Source organism: Eleginops maclovinus, chromosome 5 (genome assembly GCF_036324505.1).
Source record: "Eleginops maclovinus isolate JMC-PN-2008 ecotype Puerto Natales chromosome 5, JC_Emac_rtc_rv5, whole genome shotgun sequence".
NCBI classification, from domain to species: Eukaryota; Metazoa; Chordata; class Actinopteri; order Perciformes; family Eleginopidae; genus Eleginops; species Eleginops maclovinus.
Window position 1 is genome coordinate 4203774 of NC_086353.1, and position 25842 is coordinate 4229615.

Consider the following 25842-nt stretch of genomic DNA (forward strand, 5'->3'; position numbering starts at 1 on the left):
AAATAGTGTTAGAAATATATGTAAAATGTTCTTTAAAAAGTGTTTATTGTGTAGTAATATGTCCCATGTCAGTTTTAATTGTTATACTATGTACATATATATTTACTTGTACCACTTGTACCAGAGTGTAGGAATACTCTGTTGCGAGTAAAAGTCTTGCAATCAAAATGTTACTCAAGTAAAAGTAGAAAGGTACTGGCATCAAAATATACTTAAAGTACCAAAAGTAGAACTACTCATTATGCAGACCAGCTCATTTCAGAATAATATATCTGGTATGTTTTATAATTATTGATCATTAAAGTGTTCTCAAAGCTGGTAAAGGTGCAGCTAGTTTGAATGGTTTGTATACTGCAGGGTAGATGCTGAATTTACTGCAGGTGGACTAAAGTCTGATTCAAGGTTTGATTATATTTACCATCATCAATCCAAATCTGTAAAGTAAATAAATGTATTCAATAAATGTAGTGGAGTAGAAGTGAATCATTTACCTCTGCATTGTGTATAATTAAAGAGTAAAACAAAATGGAAAGTAAAGTACAAGTACAATAATAAGTACAGTAATTGTGTAAATGTACTTAGTTATTTTACACCACTATATATATGTAGTATGTCACTGCTGCATGAATGTGTATGTTGCACTTCACATGTTTTGAACCCCTTTATGTTTGCTAATTTAATCAATCTTCAAATGTGTAGCATTGTCACAGTCCTCTAAGAACATCGTATCTCTACAAAGTCGCATTTTAATTAGTTTTCTTTTGATTTCTTAGGTCGGGTGAAATGTTTGCACTGTACATGCATAGGCAAAGTCCTGAACACACTGATATGGATGAGCCGAGAACATACAAGATGACTGCATTGTAGAACTGGATCAGCAGATCCATTTTAAGGAAGTTCCTCCTCCGTTGGACTTTTTGTTGATTATGTTGGATGCCTTTAGGTTCTCCAGATTGTGGTTCCGATGAAATGCATCGACAGTATTTATTGCACACAGTAACATGTGACTAAGACATGTGTTGGCTCAGCACAGGTCTCATTATCTGTTTCAGTTTGACTTCAATTACCATAGCTAAGCTTTTGTGTAGGCACCTTGTCAGGGAGTTTATCATTATAAAGGTCATGGTGCATTCTACTAATTAAAGGCCTACAAGTTATTGAAGTATTAACAGAGGGCACACTGTAGACACAACACCAGTAAATGAATAGATGTGATGGGTGCAGTTGCAGCACAACTTGTGTCTTCTCCCTGTATTTTGTGAAATACTGCCCCTTACTGATGAAGATAGAAATTAACACACAGCCTAATGTTCAATGATTTCTAACGTAAGGCCAGTTGAAATGAAACAACCTTTTATTATTTTCTTTTAGGTGAAATCTACCACAGTACTTAACACTATATCATATTTCAGATAATGTAAAAAACCACATAGTACATGTGTGTATTTTTAACAAAACGGACTCCAAATGATAGCCTCATTTCAAGTTGATGTAAAGGAGTTTAGTTTTTAATTATGTTAAAATGTTGATAAATTAAGCGCTTTACGTGTCATCATTTATTTCCATAATGTTCTATGCCAAATCCACTTACATACAGTCTAAAAACAAACACGTCTCCTGTTCAGGAACTTTTTTACTCATTTGCGTTACTTGTAACGCGTTACTACCCACCACTGCACAAAAGCCGCACGCGCAAGCACGTGCTCACGTGACCAACTGACAAACAGTCACACATAGTAACACAAAAATAACAGACAGGAAGACATTAGAAAAAAATACATGAAATGGTGTCATTTATAGATAGATAGAATCGGAGGATGAAACCACATGAAACACATGTTGTTGGTTGAGTTCCAGCTAATCTAACTCCTATAAACTGCAACTGATCCCATTTCATAAACTCTTCATAGGTTTTGTAACATACAATACTAACCTAAAAAAGCAACTTGTAATGCACTCATAGCTGTCAAATAAAAGCAAAACACTCGACTTGGAGAAATAGTTTTAATCACTAGCAGAAATTGGAAATAGTCGAAAATTGCAACACTTCAGGGATTGACTAGCTATGGTAACCCTCACACTGAATACAAATTCTTTAGAATACTTTCACTTTTGACCGTTGATTACATTTAATAGTCAAATGATGTAAGTTATAGCACAGTATATATACCATATACACCGTGCTTTTGCGACTTTAATTTAAGGAAATCTTTTAAAAGCGTTTCCTCGTAGAGCATGAACCAAAAACACAACCTGTGCTCAACAACAGTTTTAAATCCCAATCCAACTACATATCCCGTCAAGCACTGTGTTTAGGAAATGACGAACGATTAGCGAACAGCTTTCAGCCAATCATAACGCAGGATATGCTTTGGTCTTATGTGATTGGCTATTATTGCACTCATCTTCCCATGATGCTTTGCTGCACCGCCTTGGAATTCAAATCGAGTGGACCAATCAGAGAGCGCCGTAACAACGAGGCAGCTTTTTAAATTTGTACCAGAGTCTGTTTTCAAAAGGCAGGACGGAGTAACGCTGCAGCACGGAGAGACGCGTCTGGCAATTAGTTACATGGTTAGTCACGGGTTTTTAAATCTTGAGGTTCTCATGCACTTCATTTTTTACTGCTAAATCAATATTTGGAATAACGTTCGTGTTTAAGCTGGGTTAACATTAGTTTTGATTTGAATTCACAAGTGCATGGGCGCAAGCTAGCTTCCAGTGCTCTCCAGTAACGTCGGTTACCATCGATTGAACCTTTTCATAATTTAACAAAACCTCTGCTTGATAGTTTTAAATATTTCCTTTTTAAAAGAGGCAGAGGAGCACTTTCATTCAAAATGAGTGCAGGTATCGCAAAACCGGCGATTCCGTCGGCACACGTCGACCCAAAATCAGCTCCCCTCAAAGAAATCCCAGAAGTCCTGGTTGATCCACGCACCATGAAGAGATATACGAGGGGGAGATTCCTCGGAAAAGGTGGTTTTGCCAAATGCTACGAAATCACAGACATGGAGACGAAGCAGGTGTTCGCTGGAAAAATTGTACCCAAATCCCTGATCCTGAAGCAGCACCAGAGGGAGAAAATGACCTCTGAAATCGCCATTCACAAGAGTCTGAACCATGCTAATGTCGTGGGTTTCCACGGGTTTTTCGAAGATGACGACTTTGTCTTTGTGGTACTGGAAATCTGCAGAGAAGGGTGAGTTCTATACTAATAATTCATGCTCTCTAATGTTCACCCTTCACAGGGCCAACGGTTACCGAGGCGGTCTCTTTCGGTCTCCTCCCAGTCCTAGTGGTTCAATTGTAGGAAAAGTCAAGGGAGATTTTGAACGCGGTCGCTTAAAGTATCTGATTTATACATCGTCAAATAAGTCATTACGTCAAACGTAATTCGTGGATATCAACTTTTTCCCCCCCTTTTGTGCTGCCATGGTCACCTCCTCAATATTTGCTTTGGAGCCATTGTCCGATCCATCCACTAATCATGAAACTATTTCTCATTAAACCCCCTTTGACTGCTGCATTACTGTATTATATCTCTTACAGATTTGGTGTTTCATTTTATTTAATTATCACATTGAATTGAATGATGATCTTCTCCATTTCAGTCCTTGTTGGAGCTGCATAAGCGTCGTAAGGCTGTGACAGAGCCTGAGGCTCGCTACTACATGACCCAGTTGCTGAAGGGTGTCCACTACCTGCACAACAACCGAGTCATCCACAGAGACCTGAAACTGGGCAACATCTTCCTTAATGATGACATGGAGCTTAAAATAGGTAATTTTCTCCATTAGATTGCAAATGATTTCATACATATAAGTAACATTTAGCAAGATTCAGAAATGAACCTGTTAGTCCTGTGATAAAGGAAAGCCCTCATCACTTCCCACACAGAAATGTGGTCAAAGATAGTTCTGAAAAGTCTGTGTGAATATCCTGTTTAGTCATCGCCTTTACAAAATCTTTTCTGTATTTCTACTCCAGGGGACTTTGGTTTGGCCACTAAGATCGAGTTTGATGGTGAGAGAAAGAAGACGCTGTGTGGAACGCCCAACTACATTGCCCCTGAAGTGCTTTGTAAGAAAGGCCACAGTTATGAAGTGGACATCTGGTCGCTTGGGTGCATTTTGTAAGTCACAGTTGGACCAAATATAAAAATGAAAGTCACTTTTGCAGAAGATTCAGCCAGCTTAACCTCCTCACTGTCTGTATCCTCTCAGGTACACTCTGCTGGTGGGTAAACCCCCATTTGAGACCTCCTGTCTGAAGGAGACCTACAACCGCATCAAGAAGAACAACTACACCATCCCCTGGGTAAGCGGTGCTGAAGTGCCACTCGACTTTATTTTGAAGGAACATTTTTCTGCATGTTTTGTTTTACTTTTCTAATTTATTAACCTGCATTTCCAATTCTTTCCGCAGCACATCAACCCGCTGGCTTCAAACCTCATCAAGCGCATGCTGCATGCCGACCCCGCCCAGAGGCCGACCATCGCTGAACTGGAAGTGGACGAGTACTTCACTACCGGCTACATCCCCGTACGTCTGCCCACCACGTGCCTCACGCTGCCCCCCCGGTTCTCCATGGCCCCCTCCACAGCTACAGAGCTCAGCCAGAGACGCCCACTCACTGCTATCAACAACAAAGGTAACAGCAGAAAATGACTTCCAACTCACTGCAGAAGTTATATTATTAGAATGTTTGATTGGATAAAGTGTTCATGGTGTTTTCTCAACTTTCTCAGCAGGGACAGAGAAGATGGATGTGAAAGACGAGCCTTTGCAAAGGTGAGAGATGTTTGAGATTTTAACTTTGTGGATTGCTCATGATTGTACTTGTGTTTATTAGATCTGACGGAGCAGGGGGTACTTTTTTCTTGTTGAGATTTCTCTGTTGTGTTTAGGAATGTGTGTCATAATTGATCCCTTTTTTTTATCTGCAAACCAAATCTACCTACGGGTACAAATAAATAACCTAAATGGAAGTTACTACAGTGTAGAGAAAGCCAGTGTGTGACAATGTAAAATGGATTTGTTGCATTTATTTGAACAAAGTCATCTTTTTATGTGTGTCTAACCGTTGTGTTCTCTGTGTAGGGAGCCTCAGCCGGCAGTGTGCCACATTAAAGACATGCTGCAGCAGCTCAACACCATTATCGCTGCCAAGCCCTCTGAGAAGGCAGTCATCTGCCAAGGTGGGTGCAGACTTGAACCATTTTCTAATGAGCTTCAATTTTGCACGTTTCAAAAGTTTGGATATTGTTTTTGCCGCTGTGGACCTTTCTGAAAAGATTGTTCCTTTTTTTTGTGTTTCCAGAAGAGGCAGAGGATCCTGCATGTATTCCCATCTTTTGGATCAGCAAATGGGTCGACTACTCTGACAAATATGGATTAGGTAATAATTAGCCTCTGATTTACATCCATCTACCAGGCAAATGAACGTGATCTAAATCATCTTGTATTTACCAAGTAGGGCTGGGTTAGCGACATTGTAGACTTGACTACTGTAAATGACTTTATAACAACGTACAAACAAATGCTTCACAGCTCATATGAGGCCTATTGTTTGTTCCGGATGCATCAGATGTCACATGGAGACTCAACCTGTTAACAAATAGACCTTTTTCCTCATCCGACAGGTTGTCTGGAATGGCAGGACAGGCAGGGCAGGCTCAAGTGTAACTAATGACACTAACAATGGCTCTGATTCATTGACGTATCACAGAAAGCCAGATTATTTTAGCGTGACCGTGCAACGCATCTTTGCAAAACTAAAATGAAGTTTAAATCCCTGTTTGATGCACAAGAAAACACAACTTGGTGAAGGCCAGAGTGGACAACACCAGGGCTGTGAAACTGCTTCAGAAAAATGTAGGCATCATTAATGTTTCTAATTACACCTGTGTCTCCAATTAACAACAAATGGCTGCACAGAAATGGCTAGTTGGATATGATTTTAGGTAGGTTTGAAATGGTGTTGAGGATGTGTAGCTTTCCCCTGACGTGTTTACTTTTGGACTTTAAGTCTGGTGAACATTTGTCAATTGGCATATTTAATTAAAGGTATTGTTTTGTTGGTGTTTATTTCAGGCTACCAGCTCTGCGACAACAGCGTGGGTGTGCTGTTCAACGATTACACACGGCTCATGATGTACACCGACGGAGACAGCCTGCAGTACATCGACAAGACGGCGGCAGAGTCCTATCTCAGCGTGCGCTCGTTCCCCTCGGCTCTCAACAAGAAGGTGAGGGGCCAACAGTACATCTATTTTTCCCTGTGTTTCAATTGAAATGTGTTGCAATAATGTATCCCTTTTATTTAATCAGAATAACTTTATTAGTCCCACAGTGGGGAAATGTACAAAAGTATCTTCCCACTCATTGGGATTTCAAACAGCCGCCGCGCACAGGTTGTTTAATGGTTCGTGCTTTACGGACAAAGGTTTTTAAAGGATTTACTTAAGTTAAAGTCGCAGTAGCACTGTGTGTAAATATAGACTGTGTTAAACAGAATGTGAATATTAAATGTAATCAATGTTGAAGAGAGGCAGTATTTCAGGGAAGGAGTCTTCGTCCTAATAGTTAACAGCTTTAGTCTAGTTTAACAGCAATAAGTAGGCTACACTTTTCAGGTTGGAATTTTATGTTTCAAACACACATAATTGTTCCTTCCCCCCCTGCTAGATAACGCTGCTGAAATATTTCCGCAACTACATGAGCGAGCACCTGCTGAAGGCCGGCGCCAACATGGCCCGGCGGGACGGAGACGAGTTGGCACGGCTGCCCTACCTCTCCCTGTGGTTCAGAACCAAGAGCGCCATCGTCCTGCACCTCAGCAACGGCACCGTTCAGATCAACTTCTTCCAGGTGAGACAAACATCTCCCATCAGTTTCTCTGTAACTCCTACATTCGCTTATTTGTTTTTGCCCACAGATTCTAAACTAGAGTTGCAACTATTACTAGTGTTAAGTCATTGTAAGATGACATAGCTTATCGATTTTTGTACCGCTACTGTAGTTTTATTGTAGGTTGACTTTCTTCCCCAAAACATGAACTCTATGAGAATTTTGATTAATGATCATCAGTAATGTGGATTACATTTTTAGACCGGTAAAGGCAAATGATAGAGCAGTCTAGTAAATGAAATATTTGTACTGTCATCCAGCATTTAAAACCAGAAAACACTAACAATATTGCAATATTTATAGTCTTATACCATTTTAGAAGTAGAGCATTTTACCTCAGAGGATTCCTGCTCGCCTGTATCATATTTGATTCATCTGAAGACCTTTACATTTATAGACTATTCATTTAGAAAATAAAGGTCAGTGTGGTGGCTATTGCTACTCAATATCACCCTGGGATTGACTAAACTGGGTTAGCTAGTTGGACGTGTGTAATATCTATTCACGACGAGGTTTTTAGGTTTCAGTATCGTTTATTTTCAAAGCAAAACAGCGTGTTCACAGACACGGTCAAAACTATTGCCCTCCAGTCACAATCAATTGCACCTGTGCCAGGGAGATCATTTATTATGTAGTTTGCCCATTACGCCATCTAGTGTTCAAATAACGAAAACATAACCTTTCTAATGTATAATCCTTAATCACACCTGTATTCTGAACTTGTGTTCCTGTTCCCCTCTCTGCAGGACCACACCAAGCTGATCCTGTGTCCACTTATGAACGCTGTCACCTACATCGACGAGAAGCGCGAGTTCCGAACGTACAAGCTGTCGCTGCTCGAGGAGTTCGGCTGCAGCAAGGAGCTGGCCAGTCGCCTGCGCTACGCTAAACTCATGGTGGACAAGCTACTTGACAGCAAGCCTTCCCCCGCCGCACTTTAGACACACCTTCAATATCTGTCTGTATGTAATAAGCGACACTTTCTTCCTGGTGACGCAGCAGGCCCTTACATTCTCCTGTATTTTTATTCACGGGTCGCTCTGTAACGACCCCGTCGGGCTGTACATTGAAGATGTGTGTTCTGTATGTTGTACATGATAGATGGATTTCAGTATTTCAACCACTTTTACTTCCTACTGTGTAAAGAAACTCTGATCTTGGTGAAGCTTGGTGTCGTAAAATCAAAGATGGCTGCAGGTGACCCGACCGATCAAACAAGCCTTGCAGAGAAAGATGGATGTTGAAAGTGAAACATTCCTCCCAGATTTCTCTGCTTGTTTGGTTGGGTTTGCGCAGTCGTGCTTTTTAAATCACGTGGTGCGGGTTGAGTCTCAGATGGCTGTGTGGATGGAAAAGGCTTCTCCAGTCTGCTTTTTATCTGTGTATGTAGAGAAATACCCCATGTCAATATTTCTTCATCATGCATATTCTTCCTGTAGTTACTTTTTACTCTTTTTACAAGTCTATTTTAGACATCTTGTCCTTTTCAACAAGATGTGCAAACGTGTACATACTGCTGAGTGTGCATACCTGTTGTAAAGACAAATGGATTTTACCCAAGTTTAAATAAAGATTCTCTTGAACTTGACAAATTACCTGAGTCTGTTTCAGTCACATGTGCTGCTTTAATATATATATATATATTTATATATTATTGGCTGCACAAAAACCACTGGATTTCATTCTTGACAATCAGAAAAGTCCTTACTTTTTAAATGCAAAATTGAACCTTCTGCTAAATCTCCAGAAATCTACTTAACGAGGTGTTTATAAAGATGTAGCTTTTTATTTTTCGGCTTTATTTTAACATTCTTATGCACACCGAAGCGTCAAGAAACACCATAAGCAAACTCGTGCTAAATCCAGTCTTTAAAAAGGGATGAATCCAATTACACTGAATATTTGCACACTCACTTTCACTGTAAGAATACAAGTGGTCATTATCCACGTGCCAGGCTGAGCTGTGTTAATGTCAACGGGGAATAAAGCAGTCTGAAAGCTGTGTAACAAATCCATCTAGCGCAGGGGTGTCCAAAATCCAAATGCAGCCCGTGGTCCATTTTTATTTGGCCCGCAGCTAATTCCAAAAGTAAAATGTAACACGGCCCACACCTGAAACTCGTACTTGCTTTATATTGTACTTCTTAAATATATCTAAACATATGATGATAAGCCCAATTTTCAAATAAAGTTGAACATTTTCTAGCAAATCTAAGTTGTTAAAAATCTTTTAGCAATCTGAGGCTTCGGCTTTGAGGGATCGGCTGCAAACCAAATAAATGAACCCCTGTGGAGAGCTGTTTTCTTTCTCTCAAAAGCATATTCAACATCAATCATCATTTGTTGAACATTTGATTGATTTTGCTAACTTATAACTTAACTTATGAGGCTATGTACCTCACCTCTAGTGAGGGGCCCAGCCCTTGTTATGTTTTCTGTATGTGGCCCTCAGTGTAAAAGTTTGGACACTGATGTAGAGTGAATCAGTGTGGCTCCCCCTGGCTGACAGAGATTTCCAAACAGCTTCATATTTTTTAGGATTTGACAATTATCTGCTATTAAGGTTATATACATTCCTCAAATATTTTACTTTCGAGGTAGTTCTTAACATCCAAAATTAACTTCTGACTGAAGTTATTTTAGCATTGAGAATGGTTACACATAGAATAAACTATATCAATAAAGAAAGGAGACAAAAATACAACATACTTAAGGTTTAATGCACATGATAAGAACAAACTTTGGCAACACTTCTTTTCTTTTTTTACATATACCAATATATTCAAGTAACAACAGCAAGGAACAGTCATAACAGCAGCAGCAAAAAACACAAAGATGGCTTTAGGGTTACAGTGGTCTATGAAGTGGAAATCAACCATGAAGTCAACTTTCCCACAGACAGGTTCAGTGTGTGATACTGCGGATCTAAAAACAGTGTAGAGACGCTGAAGGAAAACCAATAGGAAATACTTTTACCTTAATAATTCAGTCTTGTTACGGTTCTTGTTGTCTGAATAGCAGCAGTCCAATGTGTTCACTTTACAGTATCTTAGCAGGAATGACTTTAGGGGAACCTTTACGCTTCTGAGGGTTTCCCTTCCCTGTAGCATGTTGTGTAGGTTTTTGTGCATTTAACAGCATGCAAACATGTCACAAAATACAAATACAGGGCCCCTTTACGAAAAGCCACGGAACCAAATGTGAAATGTAAGTATTTTAAAAGGTTAAAATCTTCATGTAAACATTCGTACGGCGATGGCTGGACATTGTTATTTTGATAAAAGGGATCAGCTCTTCCGATCGTCTCCTTGGTTTCAGAGAGATGTCTGACTGTAGTGCAGGGTGACGTCTCCGTTGTGATGTCCAGTCACCAGCGTTCCCTCTCCCCCCCATCGAGCCAGCTGCCAGCCCTCACTCTCAGGGGCCGACACCATCCTCGGTGCCCCCCGGGGCCCGAGCTCCCACACACACACACAGCCGCTCTGACTAAGGCCCACCACGCTGGAGCTGCTGACGTCGGCTTCACACAGCCTGCAGAACACACACACACAAAGGCAGAACCAATAACTAAATAAAAATATGCAATTAGGAACATTTTTCACTTTACTGGATTTATAGGGGGCATATATTTAAAAGCTGGTCTATAAAAGCGTGTTTTTAAAGGGATTTAAAGACTAATTTGCAATTTCTTCAGGCAGTTTGTTCTACAGTGCCAGTGCCCTCTTAGAGTGTGTAAACAAAAGTGTGTATACTGTATATATATATATATGACACACACAAACACATCAGTCCTCCTCTCACCTGCCGGACCAGGCTTTGGGCGGATACAGTCGAGTAGCGAGGGCAGATTTCCCACTCAGAGGGTTAATGGCGACCAAGGAGAACAGAGCCATGTTCCTACTCTCATCTTCCCTCTCTTTGACTTCTTCCTCCAGAGAGCTGAGCAGCTGATGCTGCAGCAGGACAAACAACACTCCCTGTGCAGCAACACAAAGAACATGAACATGTCAAACCCTCTGAAGGGTGAGACAACAGGAATATGCAAAGCAGATAGACGTACACAGTAGGAGTATCCTCTGAGACAGGCCATGTGGGATAAATCTTCTTCCAGGATGATTCTCTGCAGCAGCTGACCCGTCTGTAAGTTCCTATAACATGCAAACTCAGACATTTAGTTCAACTGCAAACAGCAGCGTCACACATGAGAGCCAAATATAGATGTTATTCTAAGACTTTATAGCATGTGACTTGTTTATACATTTTTTCATTTCTTTCAAATTCTCAGGTACTATAGTGCTGTTAGCTTTCTTTTATTTCCTGTCTAAGCACACTGAGAGCAATCACGATCAGTCAAAGCCGTGTATTTGCACACATACCTCACAATTAGCTAATACACATGATTCCCTTTTTAAGTGTTAGCGCTTCAAAGTCAGTTAAGTGACAAAAAAACCAGATATTTAATACCATGATCAACATTTCTATTGCATACTAAAATCTCTGAAAAAGCAGCTTTCATTTCTTAAACAATTGTGAGTGTCGAGTTCATTTTAGTGTTCAAATGTCAAATTACTTTTAATGTCCAACAGGAAGAATCGTTTATTTGAGTTTATCTATTTTTGCACACAGTCTCTCAAATGATTATTAGCCTTTCTTATATTCTATAGAGTAAATGTACAGGAAACTCATACAATGATTTAAATGAAGCAGTCGTGACATAGGAAGTGATCAGATAGACGTCTGAACCAATGGTATTTCAGTCTTTGCATTTTCTAAACATTACATCCAACCGGTGCATGATTTAGTCCAGATCGACTCGCACCAAGTGCGTTACACCCTGAGAGAACAAAAGCTAGGTGTCACCGAAACTTTAACAGAGCGTTACAGCGCTACTTACCAGACGAAGAGGTGGCCGCTTTCATCAGAGCCGACCAGAGCGTCTGAAAGTCCGTCCACCGCAGCGAGGGCCCCGACACAAACACCAGGAGACACCAGAAGCTGAGGGGCCGGTGTGCTGAAAGAGCTGAGACAAAGAGATATCTGAGCAACGAGGAAAAAACTAAGAGAGGAAAATAAAAACACAAAAGCAGACAGTGTCCAAACAACAGTGTGCTAAAGAGTTTCCTTTTTAAAGAAGCATGTCGCTAAAACAGACTACACTTTATGGTATTTTATCCTATTGTACTTTAGTTTCATTCCATCTCTATCCGGTTTTTAAAAATTATTTTCATGTTTGATCTGTAAAGTACACTGAGACAAACGTGTTTTGGTGATATTAGGTTGCTATATAAATAAACATGGATTTAATTTGACTCTCTGTGTTACCTGCCGCTGTCTGAGAGCGTGAACACCTGCAGGCTGGAGCCGGACGCTGAGTGGGAGGAGGTCACCACTCTGGACCCGGACACACACACAACCGCCTGAACAACGCTGTCACAGAGCAGCAGCTGGGAGAGGCTGCGGCACGACAGCATCCTGTGCACGTGGGAGACACACAGGTACGTTTAGACAAGCTCGAAAACAAAACACAGGCACACATTTGGAGATTGACAGGGAGAAATATCCTCACTTTAGCTTTAGAGTTAGTTATTGCACAGAAAACTAGGTAAATCAATGTTAAAGGACAGACTGAGTGTGCTGTAGTCACCTAATTTCTCGGATTTCTAACTGACCCAGAGTCACACACATCAGCCCTGCAGCATCCGGGACAGGAAACACATCGATCACTGGCTGTGAGAAACAAACATAGAAATCCATCATGTGAACAGACAATACGGAAGAAAATGTGCCGTATTAGAATTGGTCCTTATTTAGTCCTTGAAACAATTGCTTTTGTCCTTTATGTGTCTTTAAACATGATCATGTCCCATTTATTTGAGATCGACTGTTCCAATTTAAAAACACTCAAACAATTGTGAAGTGTTTCTTAGAAGCCCCCAGAGTCACAAAGTTGATAATGATGTCTGACCAACAGTGTAATACCAACAGATATTGTATTTACATTGATTTAAGACAAACCACAGAATGTGTGGCGCTTGTTTAAAAATGTCGTACATTATTTTTTAATAACTTTGCAGTGTATTTGCACAGACACACTGACCTCATTGAAGGCCCAGGTGTGTGTGAGGCTCCAGTCGGAAGCTTGAGACTGACTCCAGAGACACAAGGCCCACTTTCCTGCTGCTGCGACACACAAACCCCCCGAGGATCCACGCAGGAGGCAAGCATCCACCAGACAGCCTCCTGCTGGGGCCTGAAAACACAACAGGTTATAGATGTTGAACACATACACACATCTCTATCTTAATTTCTTTGATGTTGCCCTTTAATTATACATCTAATTACAACCTCATACCTTAAGTGTGTGTGTGCATCTCATCATGTGTTCCTCTGCTGTCTCCCCCTTCCCACCCTGGGACAGGATGCCGGGAACGGTCCTGCAGGGCGGAGCTTCAATCCTCTGGGATTGGCCGTCTGTACGTGGCGGCTCAGATGAAGCCCGGATCTGGGATCGACACTGAGAGAGAGCTGGAGGGGACAGGGCCTGGGTGGACGGGCTGTGAGGGGGAGGCAGGGTGAGAGGTGGGGCAGAGGGACAGGAGGGTAGGAGATGGGGGGTGAGTCCTAGTGATGGCAGAGTGGGGCTGGAGAGGAGAGCAGAGGCAGGGGGCGGGTGCTGGGTTATGAAGGGTGCTGAAGCCAGAGCGGGGCTCAACAGGAGCTGAGAGCTGTGGGGCTGCGGTCTGTCTCCAGGCGTGCGTCTTGCAGGCCGTGCAGGGGGTTCCCTTGAGTCTAAAGCGGGAGATTTCTCATGCAGAATCTGCAAGGGTGAAGCTTTGCTGATATTACATAACTGATCAGCACAGCGGCTTTCAGGAGGCTCCTCTGGGGTTTCCTGTAGAGAGCTATCAAAGGAAAGAGTCCTGATGGTATCTGTTTGGTTGTTTGTGGACACATGTTCCTCCAAAGGATGGATAACAGCGTGACTAACTGTTTGTTCCTCTGATAAAATGAGAGACTCTTTAATCGGAAGTTCATGGTCATAATTATTTGCCCTTCCTGCAGGGATGTCTGCTAAGTTGATGTGAGGCTGTGGTTCGACAGTGTGGTCAGCATTCAGAATCATCCTCTCTTGATATTGATCGACGCCAACATCTTGAACCACTGGCACAGATCCGGTTCGGGGGGATTTAGTCTGACTCTCTATCTGAAGGTTTCCAGTCTGCTGCTCTCCGAGGGTTTCCTTAATAACTCGTCCAGGATCTTCCGTTACGGACCGGCTGTATTTCATCGACACATTTTGCAGGTCAGAATGTGAAGCAGCTTCAGTGGTAAGGGGGGAGTTTGTGATGGTGGGTGTGAGGCTGAGCGGTAGTGGAAGGAGCCTCTCTGCGTCACTGCCGACAAAACGGCGGCTGCTTCTGCGCGTGATGTAAGACGGCGTTGACAAAGGTTCGACTCCTGAAGCCACGGAGACTTGGCGTAGCTTGTGCAGCTTAAGGAGAGCAAACTGCTCATCAGGGAGATGGAAGTCCTGGATAATGTCAAAGTTCATCAGGTTGTTGAACAGCGAGCCGTTAGAGAGAGAGGGGAGAGGAAGCAGAGAGGTTTGGGCCAGTGGAGAGGAGGGCAGGAGGAGGGACTGCCAGCTCGCTGCGTCTGCAAGACACAAAGAGAAAGAGAAGTTTAATGGAAGGAAATAATTTAGAGATAAAGATGCATTCAGCTTTTAATCAACTACAGAAAGGCTAAAATCCTCCAGGGGGAGCCTCAAACGCCTCCATTGGACTCCTTTTGTTTACTTCTGGAACATAATGACATCACAATGGTCTATGGTATAGCGCTCCAACAGATTGAACGTGATAGGCTAAGGGGCGGGACATCTCTAAGTGGTTTACCAATCATAACAGGGCTGGCCAGAGAAATGGGTCAAACTAAGCATTTAGCTGATTTAATCGTCAGATCTGTACAGCACACCTATAAATCTGATGTTTCCCAAGATGTGCCGATTAGTTTGGTGAACCTAGGTCCTTCAACATCACAAATCAGCTAAAGCATGGTCCAAACTTTTTTCACTGTGAGCCACATACAGAAAAATGTACCAAGGGCTCGAGGTGAGATATTTTGCCTCGTAAGATAAGTCATAAGTTAGTAAATCAATTAAATGAAGGCACATTATGCTTGATTCTTGAATATGCTTTAAGGAAAAATAACATCCTACCTATCCTATCACAGCCCTCCATTTAATTACAAAAGGCGATGGCTGCTCATTCAGCTAACATCTGGAAAGTGGGTTTATTTAAACATGAAAACTACCTTGCAATATATGTTTACATACAGTATATATTTAAGAAGTACAATTTAAGAAAAGCACAAGTTTCAGGTTGGGGCCATATGCTTTATAGTTTTTGAATTTGCTGAGGACCGATTCCATATGGACAACAGGCCGTAGTTTGGACACCCCTGAGCTAAAGAAATCCATGAGTAGAGCAGGCATCCCTAACATACAGAGTCACAATGCTTACCTCTACTGATCGGTGTGGATCTGTTACTCTTTTCACCGCTCTTGTGAAAGATGGGAAAGACCTTCCCCAGAGGTCCAGAGGCAGACTGAGCAGCAATAACTCCAGGAGGAGGCGGTGTGTCTGTGCTGTTTGTGCACGCAGGCTGTGGGACATCCGGCACTGTAGAGATGAAGGGCTTTGGTCCAGCAGCTCCATGAAGAGGCGGGGAGGTATTGACCGGGGAGCTTTTTGGCGGGGGATCCTCTGAGGTTTTTTGTGAAAGAACTACCTGATTGGAGTCTAAACTTAGAGAGCATCGTGGGGTTTGAGGCCTCCCTCTTCCTCTACCTCTCTTCTTCCTCCTCCCTCTTGCTGGACGAGCAGTGGGGACAATAGGAGAAAAACAAACACCCATGTCGATCTGACAACCTGAGAATCGATCTGAAAGCTCGCTGGAGCTCTGAGTGTTCTGCTCAGCGGGCTGTGAGTCCAGGTAAGGAGCTACAGACGCAGTGGTCGGTGGAGATAAACTTATATTGGTGTGTTGATCTGAACGTTCAGAATTTTGTGTGTGCCTGTTGGATCTTCTACCGCGGCCCCGGCGGCTGCAACGCCGCCCAGGGCTCAGCTGGGAGAGAATGATAGCCTGCATGTTCGGCTGGCTCTGGGATGATGACATACGCCTTGTGGTCCGGACGTAATACTCTGCGGGGAAAATGAGTCCTTCCACGAGCGTACAGGAGTCCAGGAGACTCACGGCCTTCACATCATTGCCAAATCCAACCATCTCACTTTTATCTTTTTTTAATTCAGCTGGATTTTCAGGACGTTTTTCCTTTTCTGTTTCCTCTGCTGAATTTTGTTCATTGTCTTTATCACTGCTGTTTCCACACAGCCTCTGCTCTGTACAGTTCTCAACGTCTTCTTCTCCCTCCTTTCTGTTTCCATTTTGAGTGCCCTTCAGTTCCCTGTCTGCAGGGTCCCAATACCTAAGCACCAAAGAAGTTGACTTGGATTTTTTTTCCCCTTCTGATCTTAACTCGGTCTCATTTTCCCTTTGCTCTTGTTGTCCTTGTATTTGGCTTCCCTCAATATCTCCTGTTTCATTTTGCCCACAAGTGTTCCAGTGTGTCAGCAGCAGAGACGGAGACTCGGAGTCTGTACCAGAAATGAACTCTTCACTTTCATTCACAACCTGTGTTCCCTCTGATTGGTCTCTCCCTTCACCTCCAATCTCCATCCTTTCACTGTGCTCCTGTCCTTCCTCACTGTTGTCGTCTGTGCTCCTGCCAGCCTCAGCGCTCCTCCTCTCCCACCGCAAGCGGCTGCGTCGAGACCTGAGGCGCAGAGTGGGGCTCGATCTGTGACCTCGAGCTGCGCCATGGCTGGGAATCAGGGTTTCAGTGCAAGGGTCTTCAGAAGGGAGCAGGAACCTGATCACCTGGCTTTTCCTGGAGATGTCAGAATCCACCGGACCTGGGAAAACTAAAAAAAATGATACTACTGTTGTACCGAAAAAACATTGGATGATTCTCAGAGTGATGAAAGATGGAAGGAAGCAATTTGTGTGTCAAAATGCAGATAGATAGATAGATAGAACGGACGGACGGAAAGACAGAGACAGACAGATAGACAGCTAATACGGACAGACTCACCTCCAGTGAGCCCCTCGCACTGAGCTTCACTTGTGGCTGCCCCATTGGTGGCGTGCAGTATCAACGGAGATGGGCTGACACGGGGGTTAGATGTCACATCTTGGTCTCTCTGGTTCTGCTGACTGATTCTCCTCCTCACATGTTTGCGCACTGCGTCAAAATGCTCAGCACGCTGTGAGCAGATAAAATACGAGTGCGAGAAAGATCATTTCTAGACGGGGCTTATAGAAGAAAAGAAAAAGACTCTTACCTGTAGTCTCTCAGCTGTCTTGAGGTACTCCCTTTGTAGCAGCTCCAACTTCCTACGAAGCTGAGTGGGAAAGATGTTCAATATTTGTCAGAAGCTGCTTGTTATAGCTTTTGTCCGCCTAACCTAAAGGAATTACGTATACACTTAGATTTATCTTTACCTCAAAAAGCAATAGGTTCACTTCAATGTTTTTATTTATATATCCTTCAGGACCACTCTTTAGGCAAATCCTCAACATTGACTATAAAAGTAACTATTACATATTTTCTCTCTCCCATTGTACTTGAAATTATAGAACGGTAGAAATCTGGAGTGGAGGAAAATATACCCACATACATTTTTCATATTTAATTTCGTTACTTCTCCATAAATGTGTATGTAAGAAACACATCCCTTGTTGGTGTTTTATGTAATGTACTGTACTGAACAATAAAGGAACTGGGGCATTTAAAATAGAATCAAAACAAAAACTACTGAACATCACTGATCACACATTGATCTATCACTTACCTTATATCGTTGTGCCTTTTATACTTATAAATCACCTTTAATTAAAGCTTAATTGTGACACTCTATGAAGCTTAGGTAGCAGACTGATATATACAGTACCTTTTCCTTGTCATCGCAGTGCAGTGTGGTCCTTAGCTGCTCATCAAAAGGCATGATATCTCCACACAGCTCTGCATTCTGCTCACTCGACCTTAATCACACAGTCAACACATACACACACACACACGACTAAGTAATAAGCCAGGGCTAATATTGTTGAATTTGTGCTAGAAAGTGTTAGCTTAACACAGCTAAGCTAACGGTAGCAGTTTGAACGTTAAACTTTACTTTCGTTAAAAAAAGTAAGACATAAATCTATAGAGTTGACGGCTTTGTTTTCAACACACAAACGCACCCAGTTCGTTGAAATGACAACTTGTCCATAAATTTAGATCGATTAATATTCGGGGCAGACTTACAGAGGCACCGCCGCTGCGTCCATGGGAAGTTTATTTTGATGTTCGATCATTCGGGGATTGATTCAATTTCAATTTCCCGCGACTGTCTCAAACAGACTCGAGCAGTTGAGCTCCGACGACTCGAACGCCTCAGAGGAAGCGTCAGGTAAATGGAAATGTTTACTCATTAAAATACCTAAAGTCAGAGTCTATATATATTCACAACAGTAGTATGTTACTTTCATGTGAAACGTACATTGTTCAGCCATACATGTGGAAATTGCTATTATTAGTGGATAATATTTGACTACTAACTTGTTCAAGCTAATTTAAAACGTGCACATAAATTCCCTCCCAAACAAACTAGTTTGTTTTTTTTTACCCAGAGATAACTAGATTTAACTTTTACGAAAATGAATTTACCTTACACAAGTACCAAGCATTTTTCAAAGCACGATACAAGATCCCAAATGGCCACCTTAAAGGTAAACATACCTATAGTGTGCCTACATTATATGTCTGAACACAAGCAATAATGTCAGGTTAGTTTAAGCATAGCAAATAGGCAAAAACACCTCGTTTTAAACAAGAAATCATCAAGTTACAACTCTCTTGAAGTCACCATGATTAATCACAATAATAAGTACAACTATTTAGATGTCTTATAGGCCTACAGATTATACACATCTTCATTTATGATTTCTTTTTGAACTCTTTTAAGGAAAACCCAGTTTAAATATTAGATTTTTATTTAGAAAAAGGGGACAAGTCTCTGTGGTATCCAAACATCACATGGATGAAGATTTGGTAAAGTTGTCAAGTTGAATGAGCAGATGTTGTCATTCATTCTCTTAAATATTTTAATGCCAAACAGTAGCTCAAATACATTCAGAGATTTCGAAAAATATACATAGAGGCAAACACATACACAACAAATAAACAAGGTGTGTAGACAATTTTTTTGAACCAATTGCAATGTGAATTCCTTTGGGACTGGTTGAGGTAAAATGATGAAATTAGGCTATACAGTATATTATGTTTTATCTACTCATTTGGCACTCCGTTTTGACTAAATCCATTTTAAACTGTTGAAGTATTTCAATTGAATTGAACTCAGGTGTGGTATCTATACATACATAAGCTACAATATTATACAAAAAAGAGAGGATAAACAAGACTTCATAACAAAACAGACTACATGTATGCAGAGTGAAATATGGCAGGTCAAGTAAGATAAACGTTTGTGTATGTATTTGTTTTTTTACACTGATAACATGTGCCATTGGAAGTCGTGGTCTTTACTGTGTTCTATAGTAACATAATATATTTTCAGTTTGGTGAAATGGTCCTGCTCCTCAGACACCCACAGGTGAGGTACTTCATGGCGGTCATGCTGACGTGCATTAGTGGACCCAGGTTGAAGAGCATGTGGTAGAAGGAATGGACAGACAGGCCTCCAGTTTCATCGGCGTATTTCAACGCAACGATGGGCGTGTACAGAGGGTTGGTGAGATTACGGAAACGCGGGTTGCTTGCTTCTATCACTTTCTTGGTACACTGCAGAGATTAAAAGGATGGAGAAAAAATAAAGATCAGCCGTCAGCGTTACAGGATTAATCTCAGAAGCAGACCGCTTACTGCGACTTACTCTGGCGATGTCGTCAGGCGTTTGTCCCAGTGTCTCAAAGATGTCCACAGACGAAGGAAGATAAACGTTCTTGAAGTAGTTCACCGTATCAGCATCGGCTCCGGGAAACTCCTTCTGCTTCACATCCTGAATCATTTTTGCCTCAAATTCTGTGTGCACCGGTCCCGGCTCAATCATTGACATTCTGAGAAGAGAGACACACAACAAATGGGGGATAGTAACATACAAGGATTGCGACTCATTGATACAGCATTAATAGATAGAAGAAGATCTCTATGGGCAGATTAGTTGATGAACGCTGTTAAAATGTGGGTGTAGTCTGCTTAAATTTAAACAAATTGACTATCTTTAGGCTGTTAGACCCTCGTTTAACTTTACATTTAACTGTGAGTTTAATCTACAGATAGATACTCATACTCTCAGACTGCAACTATCTAAACAATAAATCAGAAGATAATCAATGCATTAACAACAATGAAACATCATTAGAGTTTTTTAGTTACTGTCAGATGATTTATATCTATGTTGGTTGTGTATAAAAGGTCATCGATTAGCAAAACGTTGCAAAATCTCTTTCAAGACTCACTGAACGACGACTTCAATGCCTAACCAAACAACCATACAAGACTTTCTCTGATATAGATTATTATAAGGACAATCTTTTGATTGTTTTCTAATGAAGAAATAGCTCAAGTGGAACTCACGTGACATTGAACTTCAAAAGCTGCACAGCCAAACACTCACAGAAGCCCTCCATGGCAAACTTGGAAGCTGCATACACGTCATTAAACACCACACCTGTAGAAAGACCGAGAATATTTAAGGACAAACAACACGACCAGTTAGATAGATCTGTTCTGTAAAGGCATGCATCTGTACTCCATTAGCCTTTCTTCAACCCTCCCACTCTGTCCGTCATCAACACTTTGCACACATCAGACTTACTGTCATGTCTCCCTGTACCATGTAACGCCTCCCTCCGCCTCCTCTTCATCATTCATCCTGTCTGCTTACCTTGCAGGCCCATCACACTGCTGACCACGATGATGTGTCCTCCTTTCCTTTTCTTCATGTCAGGCATCACCTCCTTGATCATCCGGATCACCCCGAAGAAATTGGTCTCAAACACTTTCTTCATCTCGTCGATGGGGATGCTTTCTATTGGACCCACGAGGCCGATACCGGCATTATTGACTGGTGAGGAGAAAAACAACAAAACAAAGAGGATGAGGATTGAGTGGAAACATCCCTTTAGGACAGGGTAGGAAAGCATGGTGCATTTACTCACTGAGGACGTCCACATGTCTGTCTTTGATGCCGTTGATACACTGTTTGACCGACTCATCGGTGCAGACGTCCAGCACAGCGAGAGATAGAGTTTTCCCGTAAGCGTCCCCGGCAGCTTCCACCAGCTTATCCTTACGCTTCAGGTCACGCATCGTTGCTATGACTGTGAATAGGCGGAAGAGAAGGAAAGACAGGAAGTTGAATGTAGAAGAGAATGCTAAGGAATGTTTTGGCTTTTAGAAAATCCCTAAATGTAATAATCAGCCATGTAAATGTATTTCAATAAGGTGTAAAGAAGACTATAGTTTGTTTCACTGGGATCTTTTTTATAATATATTCCTGCATTTTTTACATTTTATTATCACATTCTGGTATGTACTATGTGCCCCCAGAATGCACATACCGTTTTTTATTCTGAACAGATTTCATGATCCTTTATAGATCGTATTCAAAATTATGTTGAAAAAGCAATACTAGTGCAATATTCAAATCACATATGGAGCAATGCAGTATTTGGGAAATATTTGTTGTATACACTGCCCGGCAAAACAAAAAAAGGGTCACAAGCCTGTGGGGGCAGTGCTGTGATCTGGGGTTGCTGCAGTTGGTCTGGTCTAAGTTCAGCAATGTGCCCAAAGAATGAGGTCAGCTGACTCCATGAATGACCAGGTTATTCATCAATGGATTTTTTTCTTCCCTGATGGCACGGGCATGTTCCAAGATGAACAATGCCAGGATCCATCAGGGCTCAAATTGTGAAAGAGTGGTTCAGGGAGCATGAGACATCATTTTCACACATGGATTGGTCCCCACAGAGTCCAGACCTGAACTCGATTGAGAATCTTGGGATGTGCTGGAGAAGACTTTGCGCAGTGGTCCGAATCTCTCGTCATTAATACAAGATTAAAACAAAATGTATGCAACTCTGGACAGAAATAAATGTTGTGACGTTGCAGAAGCTCGTGGAAACGATGCCACAGCGAATGCGTGCCGTAATCAAAGCTAAAGGCGGTCCAACGAATATTAGAGTGTGTGACCTTTTTTTTGGCCAGGCACTGTATATATACAGTCTACGGTGGTAAGACTGTATGATCCTGAGAAAACAGGAAGAATAATAGCATTTTTAACCTTCCCGTTGTCCTTAAGTAAAATTTGACCCATTTTAAAACGTTTTTTTTGCTTTGCCACAGCTTAGGGCTTTTGCCGCTCTTATCTCAATCATTTCTGTTCGGCAAGAGCGTATAATTAAACTATTTTATCCCTATGGGCAGCTTCCAAGTGTTTGTGAATGGATGGAACTCTCCCACAGCACTACGCCTTTAGGCTGCTGTTGTAATGTGATTAGGCAACCTGCCCAGGTAAATGCCGTAACAAAAAAACCCAGTTTTACCATCCTGAGAGTCAAACTGAGTTTATTGGCTTAGGCTAAATGCAGGCCCACGCAGAAAACACACAAATACAAACATTGTGTTTCGTTAGCCAGACTCCAGTGTTTCCATATGTGTTACACGTTGTCAAGTAAAAAATACAGCGATACGTGTGTGTGTGTGTGTGTGTGTGTGTGTGTGTTACACGTTGTCAAGTAAAAAATGCAGCGATACATGGTGTGTGTGTGTGTGTACATGTATGTTTTTAGAAGAGAATTTCTGCCCTGACTGATCCTGTCTTTGTGTATGTTTCCTGTCACAGGAGTGAGCGGAAAGAAAGGAGTAAAGGTCATGAAGGAATGGGAGAATACTGTCTGAGACAAGAGATTATAGGTCAGAATGGAGGGTAAAGTATCTCACACACACACACACACACGCACACACACACGGAAACTATGTTCACAAACATCCCTTTCCTGACTCAACCTGTGTTTTTTCACATTCTGAATAACAGAAATGCCACAAGAATGGAAAAAGCTATAGCTAAAGATTGTTATGCAACAAAGAAACCTTAAGAAGCCTTAATATAGAGCCACTGTGCTCCTGTTTAGCAGCCAGTTAGTATGAGCATTAGAGTCTCGTCGTGTTATCACCTGCCTCCCCCAGGAATAGCCCGTCAGAGCCATAATTAGCCTAAGCACGGCTGTAGTGGGGCTTTAGTTATTGTCTGCTGTTATAACAGTCCTAAGAGTGTCTTAAGGTTAGGTTCTTGAAGTTAGAGACATCACTGTGTGTGTTGGACTTGAACCCGGGATGCAGCGTTAACAAGGCACTCCCAGTTTGTATATTGTATATGATTTCCATTGAATTCAATAGAGCATAACAAATAATTGATTTATTTTACTTATTCGTACCATCAGAAATTATAGTATTCTAATAATTCATTAAAAAGATAGGGCTTTAGGCTACACCTTTCTCGACCAATCACAACAGAGTCTGCCAGCTAACCAATCAGAGCAGCTCTGGTTTTGGTTTCAGACAGAGGGGGAAAAGAGGTGCTGCAGTATGAGAACAATAAAGAGCTTTTTGAACATTAAACTTGGAGACATGTCACAGTAGAGACACAAAGTATAAATATGAACCTCAAAACGAGCGCAATACGGCCCCTTTAAAGTCTTGAGAGCGAAAAAGGACATATATCAATTATCTGATGTTAACAGACACATCATGATGGATTTTTTTGGCAGCCTAAGTAATTCATAAGTATGTGGCCTCTACCATCAGGTCCCTAAATCATCTGCGACTGAACTGTGACCTCTGACCCCCATGTGAGGAGAGGAAATACTGGAAGCTGCACAGTTTCCTCTTCATTTTGAAAACACATCCTCACATTTGCTAATCGGTGTATTTCCTTTCATGAAACAGTTGTGTTTTTGATTCTCAGTTGTTATGTCTGAATGGGATCCTCATTCACCCTCCTGTGGTTCAGTTTTTTTTGTTAAATAATCAAAACACTACAAACATCTGCTCAGTCAGCTTTAGAGGGAATCACTGCTGTGGATCCAGATGCAACAGTGGCTTGAATCTGCATCATCATGTGTGAGCATCTTATGTGTACACAGTTCTAGTCGAGGATCGGTAGTAACAGGGAACTCATTAACAAATCAGGTTACAATTCAGACAAAGTTATTACTATGTATACGAGTTTCTGTAAGACATCTTTGGCAGCATTAATGTAGCCTATTTACCGACACTGTCAGCAAATGAAATGAAATATTTAATATCTTGGAGATACCAAATTCAAATTCCTTTATTTGCATAACCTTAATGATATACAAAGCATTTAGCCAATTATGATTTGCTGTCGTGTATATGTATAGAATAAAGTGTATATAACCGGTCTGCTTTTTTAAAATCATGAATAAAATCATAAATTTCTCTCTCAAATTCAAACACGCTTTATTGGTATGTCAATATCAAAACACAGTATTGCTAAAGCATGTTGTACAGGCTGGTAAACAGTAAATAAACAACCATGTTAACAGATGTATGACATTTAAAATCAAGGAAAGAATCTGAACATAATAAACAATATCTCTCTCTCTCTCTCTCTCTCTCTCTCTCTCTCTCTTAAACACACACACACACACACACACACACACACATACACACACACACACACACACACAGGTCACCCACCATGATAGCGCTTCTGTTCATCCTTGGCCAGCATCACGGCCATCCTCAGGCCGATGCCGGAGGAGCAGCCGGTGATCAGCACCACTTTCTGCCCGGGACTCGCCATGTCTCTGCTGCCTCTCCGCTCTGCTGTCACTCTGTCGGCTGCAGCTCTGCAGGATGAGCTGCGATTTGAGGTGAGAGCCGCTGTAAGAGGATAAGAGAGTCAGCGAGAGAGTCACATGGACACAGCGTTACAACAGTGAGATTATCTGACTAACACTGGACTGGTTGCACCGGTCAATCCCCCTGTGGGAGTAATGACAATCTACTTTTTTTTTTCCATGACGGTGCTGCACACCATCTGACACTCTTTTTCTGACCAGGAATGTGCTGGATAAATTGATAAGCACCACTTTAGAGTCGCATATCTGTAAAGTTAGCGCTGCCCAGTGGTCAACATGGTTATTGTTTGAATCCACCCACCTAACTCTATGAATGGAATTACATTTCCTATATTCATCAAAGGCAACACACATCTGGCTCCATTATAAGTGAGGATGCCTGAAGGCGGCTTTACCAAAGTGCTAGAAAAGTAATAATTATGAAAAGTAAACTACAAAAACACATGCAAAAAATGTCTCTACATCTCTCTCTCCCTTTCTTTTGCCCCACTTACACACACACACACACTTGAACATTAAAGCGTCGCTGACAGTCATACGGTAAACACCAGCTACCTGAAGCAGGAGGAAGGGCATTTGGAAATATGCCTGGAATCTATTTCTTCTTCTTTTTCCTGTGTGTGTGTGTGTGTGTGTGTGTGTGTGTGTGTGTGTGTGTGTGTGTGTGTGTGTGTGTGTGTGTGTGTGTGTGTGTGTGTGTGTGTGTGTGTGTGTGTGTGTGTGTGTGTGTGTGTGTGTGTGTGTGTGTGTGTGTGTGTGTCTGCATGCAATCTACTCCTGTTACCAAACATGGATCTATAGTTATAATTGTATACTTTATTTACAGTATCCTTCTTTCTAAGCATATCTTTTAAATGCTGACACCTGACGAATATCCCAAATGTCTTTTAAATTCCAGTACATTCACAAACA

The 25842-nt window shown here is 41.7% G+C and overlaps 3 protein-coding genes and 1 long non-coding RNA gene across 9 annotated transcripts; 2 read left to right on the plus strand and 2 right to left on the minus strand.

Moving 5' to 3' along the window:
- Window positions 1–2456: 2456 nt before the first annotated feature.
- Window positions 2457–8504, plus strand: plk1 (polo-like kinase 1 (Drosophila)). The gene is given in 11 exon segments (XM_063882924.1): window positions 2457–3206; window positions 3615–3783; window positions 3991–4135; window positions 4227–4320; window positions 4429–4654; window positions 4752–4794; window positions 5104–5201; window positions 5324–5401; window positions 6097–6251; window positions 6691–6873; window positions 7659–8504. Coding segments are annotated over 11 exon segments (1752 nt in total). The 5' UTR covers window positions 2457–2840; the 3' UTR covers window positions 7854–8504.
- A 1107-nt stretch (window positions 8505–9611) lies between these two features.
- palb2 (partner and localizer of BRCA2) lies at window positions 9612–18334 on the minus strand. Of its 4 annotated transcripts, none has more exons than XM_063884651.1 (13): window positions 18287–18334; window positions 17928–18018; window positions 17319–17378; window positions 17069–17240; window positions 15435–16898; window positions 13265–14568; window positions 13010–13162; window positions 12557–12639; window positions 12235–12384; window positions 11807–11932; window positions 10973–11060; window positions 10714–10889; window positions 9612–10443 (listed from the first exon to the last, which is right to left on the minus strand). In XM_063884651.1, the coding sequence occupies exons 1-13, from the start codon at window positions 18307–18309 to the stop codon at window positions 10227–10229; spliced, it is 4107 nt and encodes a 1368-aa protein (XP_063740721.1). In that variant the 5' UTR covers window positions 18310–18334; the 3' UTR covers window positions 9612–10226. The 4 variants fall into 4 exon arrangements, with proteins under 4 accessions (XP_063740721.1, XP_063740722.1, XP_063740719.1 ...); XM_063884652.1 differs by lacking the exon at window positions 18287–18334 and adding an exon at window positions 18223–18266 and having other exon boundaries at window positions 15435–16889; XM_063884649.1 differs by lacking the exon at window positions 18287–18334 and adding an exon at window positions 18223–18266.
- Window positions 18335–18370: 36 nt separating this feature from the next.
- Window positions 18371–24277, plus strand: LOC134865194 (uncharacterized). 3 transcript variants are annotated; one of them, XR_010165911.1, is made up of 5 exons: window positions 18373–18431; window positions 19599–19634; window positions 20991–21110; window positions 22890–22960; window positions 23852–24277. It is a non-coding gene; the product is annotated as an uncharacterized LOC134865194 (long non-coding RNA). The 3 variants fall into 3 exon arrangements; XR_010165910.1 differs by having other exon boundaries at window positions 18386–18431; window positions 19599–19772; XR_010165909.1 differs by lacking the exon at window positions 19599–19634 and having other exon boundaries at window positions 18371–18431; window positions 20935–21110.
- LOC134865193 (retinol dehydrogenase 8-like) lies at window positions 19560–25105 on the minus strand. The gene is made up of 6 exons (XM_063884654.1): window positions 24767–25105; window positions 21202–21363; window positions 20928–21107; window positions 20618–20711; window positions 19914–20097; window positions 19560–19822 (listed from the first exon to the last, which is right to left on the minus strand). Exons 1-6 carry the CDS (start codon window positions 24870–24872, stop codon window positions 19595–19597), a joined length of 954 nt encoding a protein of 317 aa, XP_063740724.1. The 5' UTR covers window positions 24873–25105; the 3' UTR covers window positions 19560–19594.
- Between the last annotated feature and the right edge of the window lie 737 nt (window positions 25106–25842).

Excerpts from the sequence above, each read along its gene's own strand:
- palb2 (XM_063884649.1), bottom strand. The coding sequence starts at position 18,251 with ATGGACAAGTTGTCATTTCAACGAACTGG. Across the intron at positions 11,061-11,806 it reads AGCGGCCACCTCTTCGTCTG|GAACTTACAGACGGGTCAGC; the intron begins GTAAGTAGCGCT and ends TGCATGTTATAG. Across the intron at positions 10,444-10,713 it reads CCCAAAGCCTGGTCCGGCAG|GCTGTGTGAAGCCGACGTCA; the intron begins GTGAGAGGAGGA and ends TGTGTTCTGCAG.
- LOC134865193 (XM_063884654.1), bottom strand. The coding sequence starts at position 24,872 with ATGGCGAGTCCCGGGCAGAAAGTGGTGCTGATCACCGGCTGCTCCTCC. Across the intron at positions 20,712-20,927 it reads CAGTGTGATGGGCCTGCAAG|GTGTGGTGTTTAATGACGTG; the intron begins GTAAGCAGACAG and ends GTCTTTCTACAG. Across the intron at positions 19,823-19,913 it reads CGCCTGACGACATCGCCAGA|TGTACCAAGAAAGTGATAGA; the intron begins GTAAGTCGCAGT and ends TAATCTCTGCAG.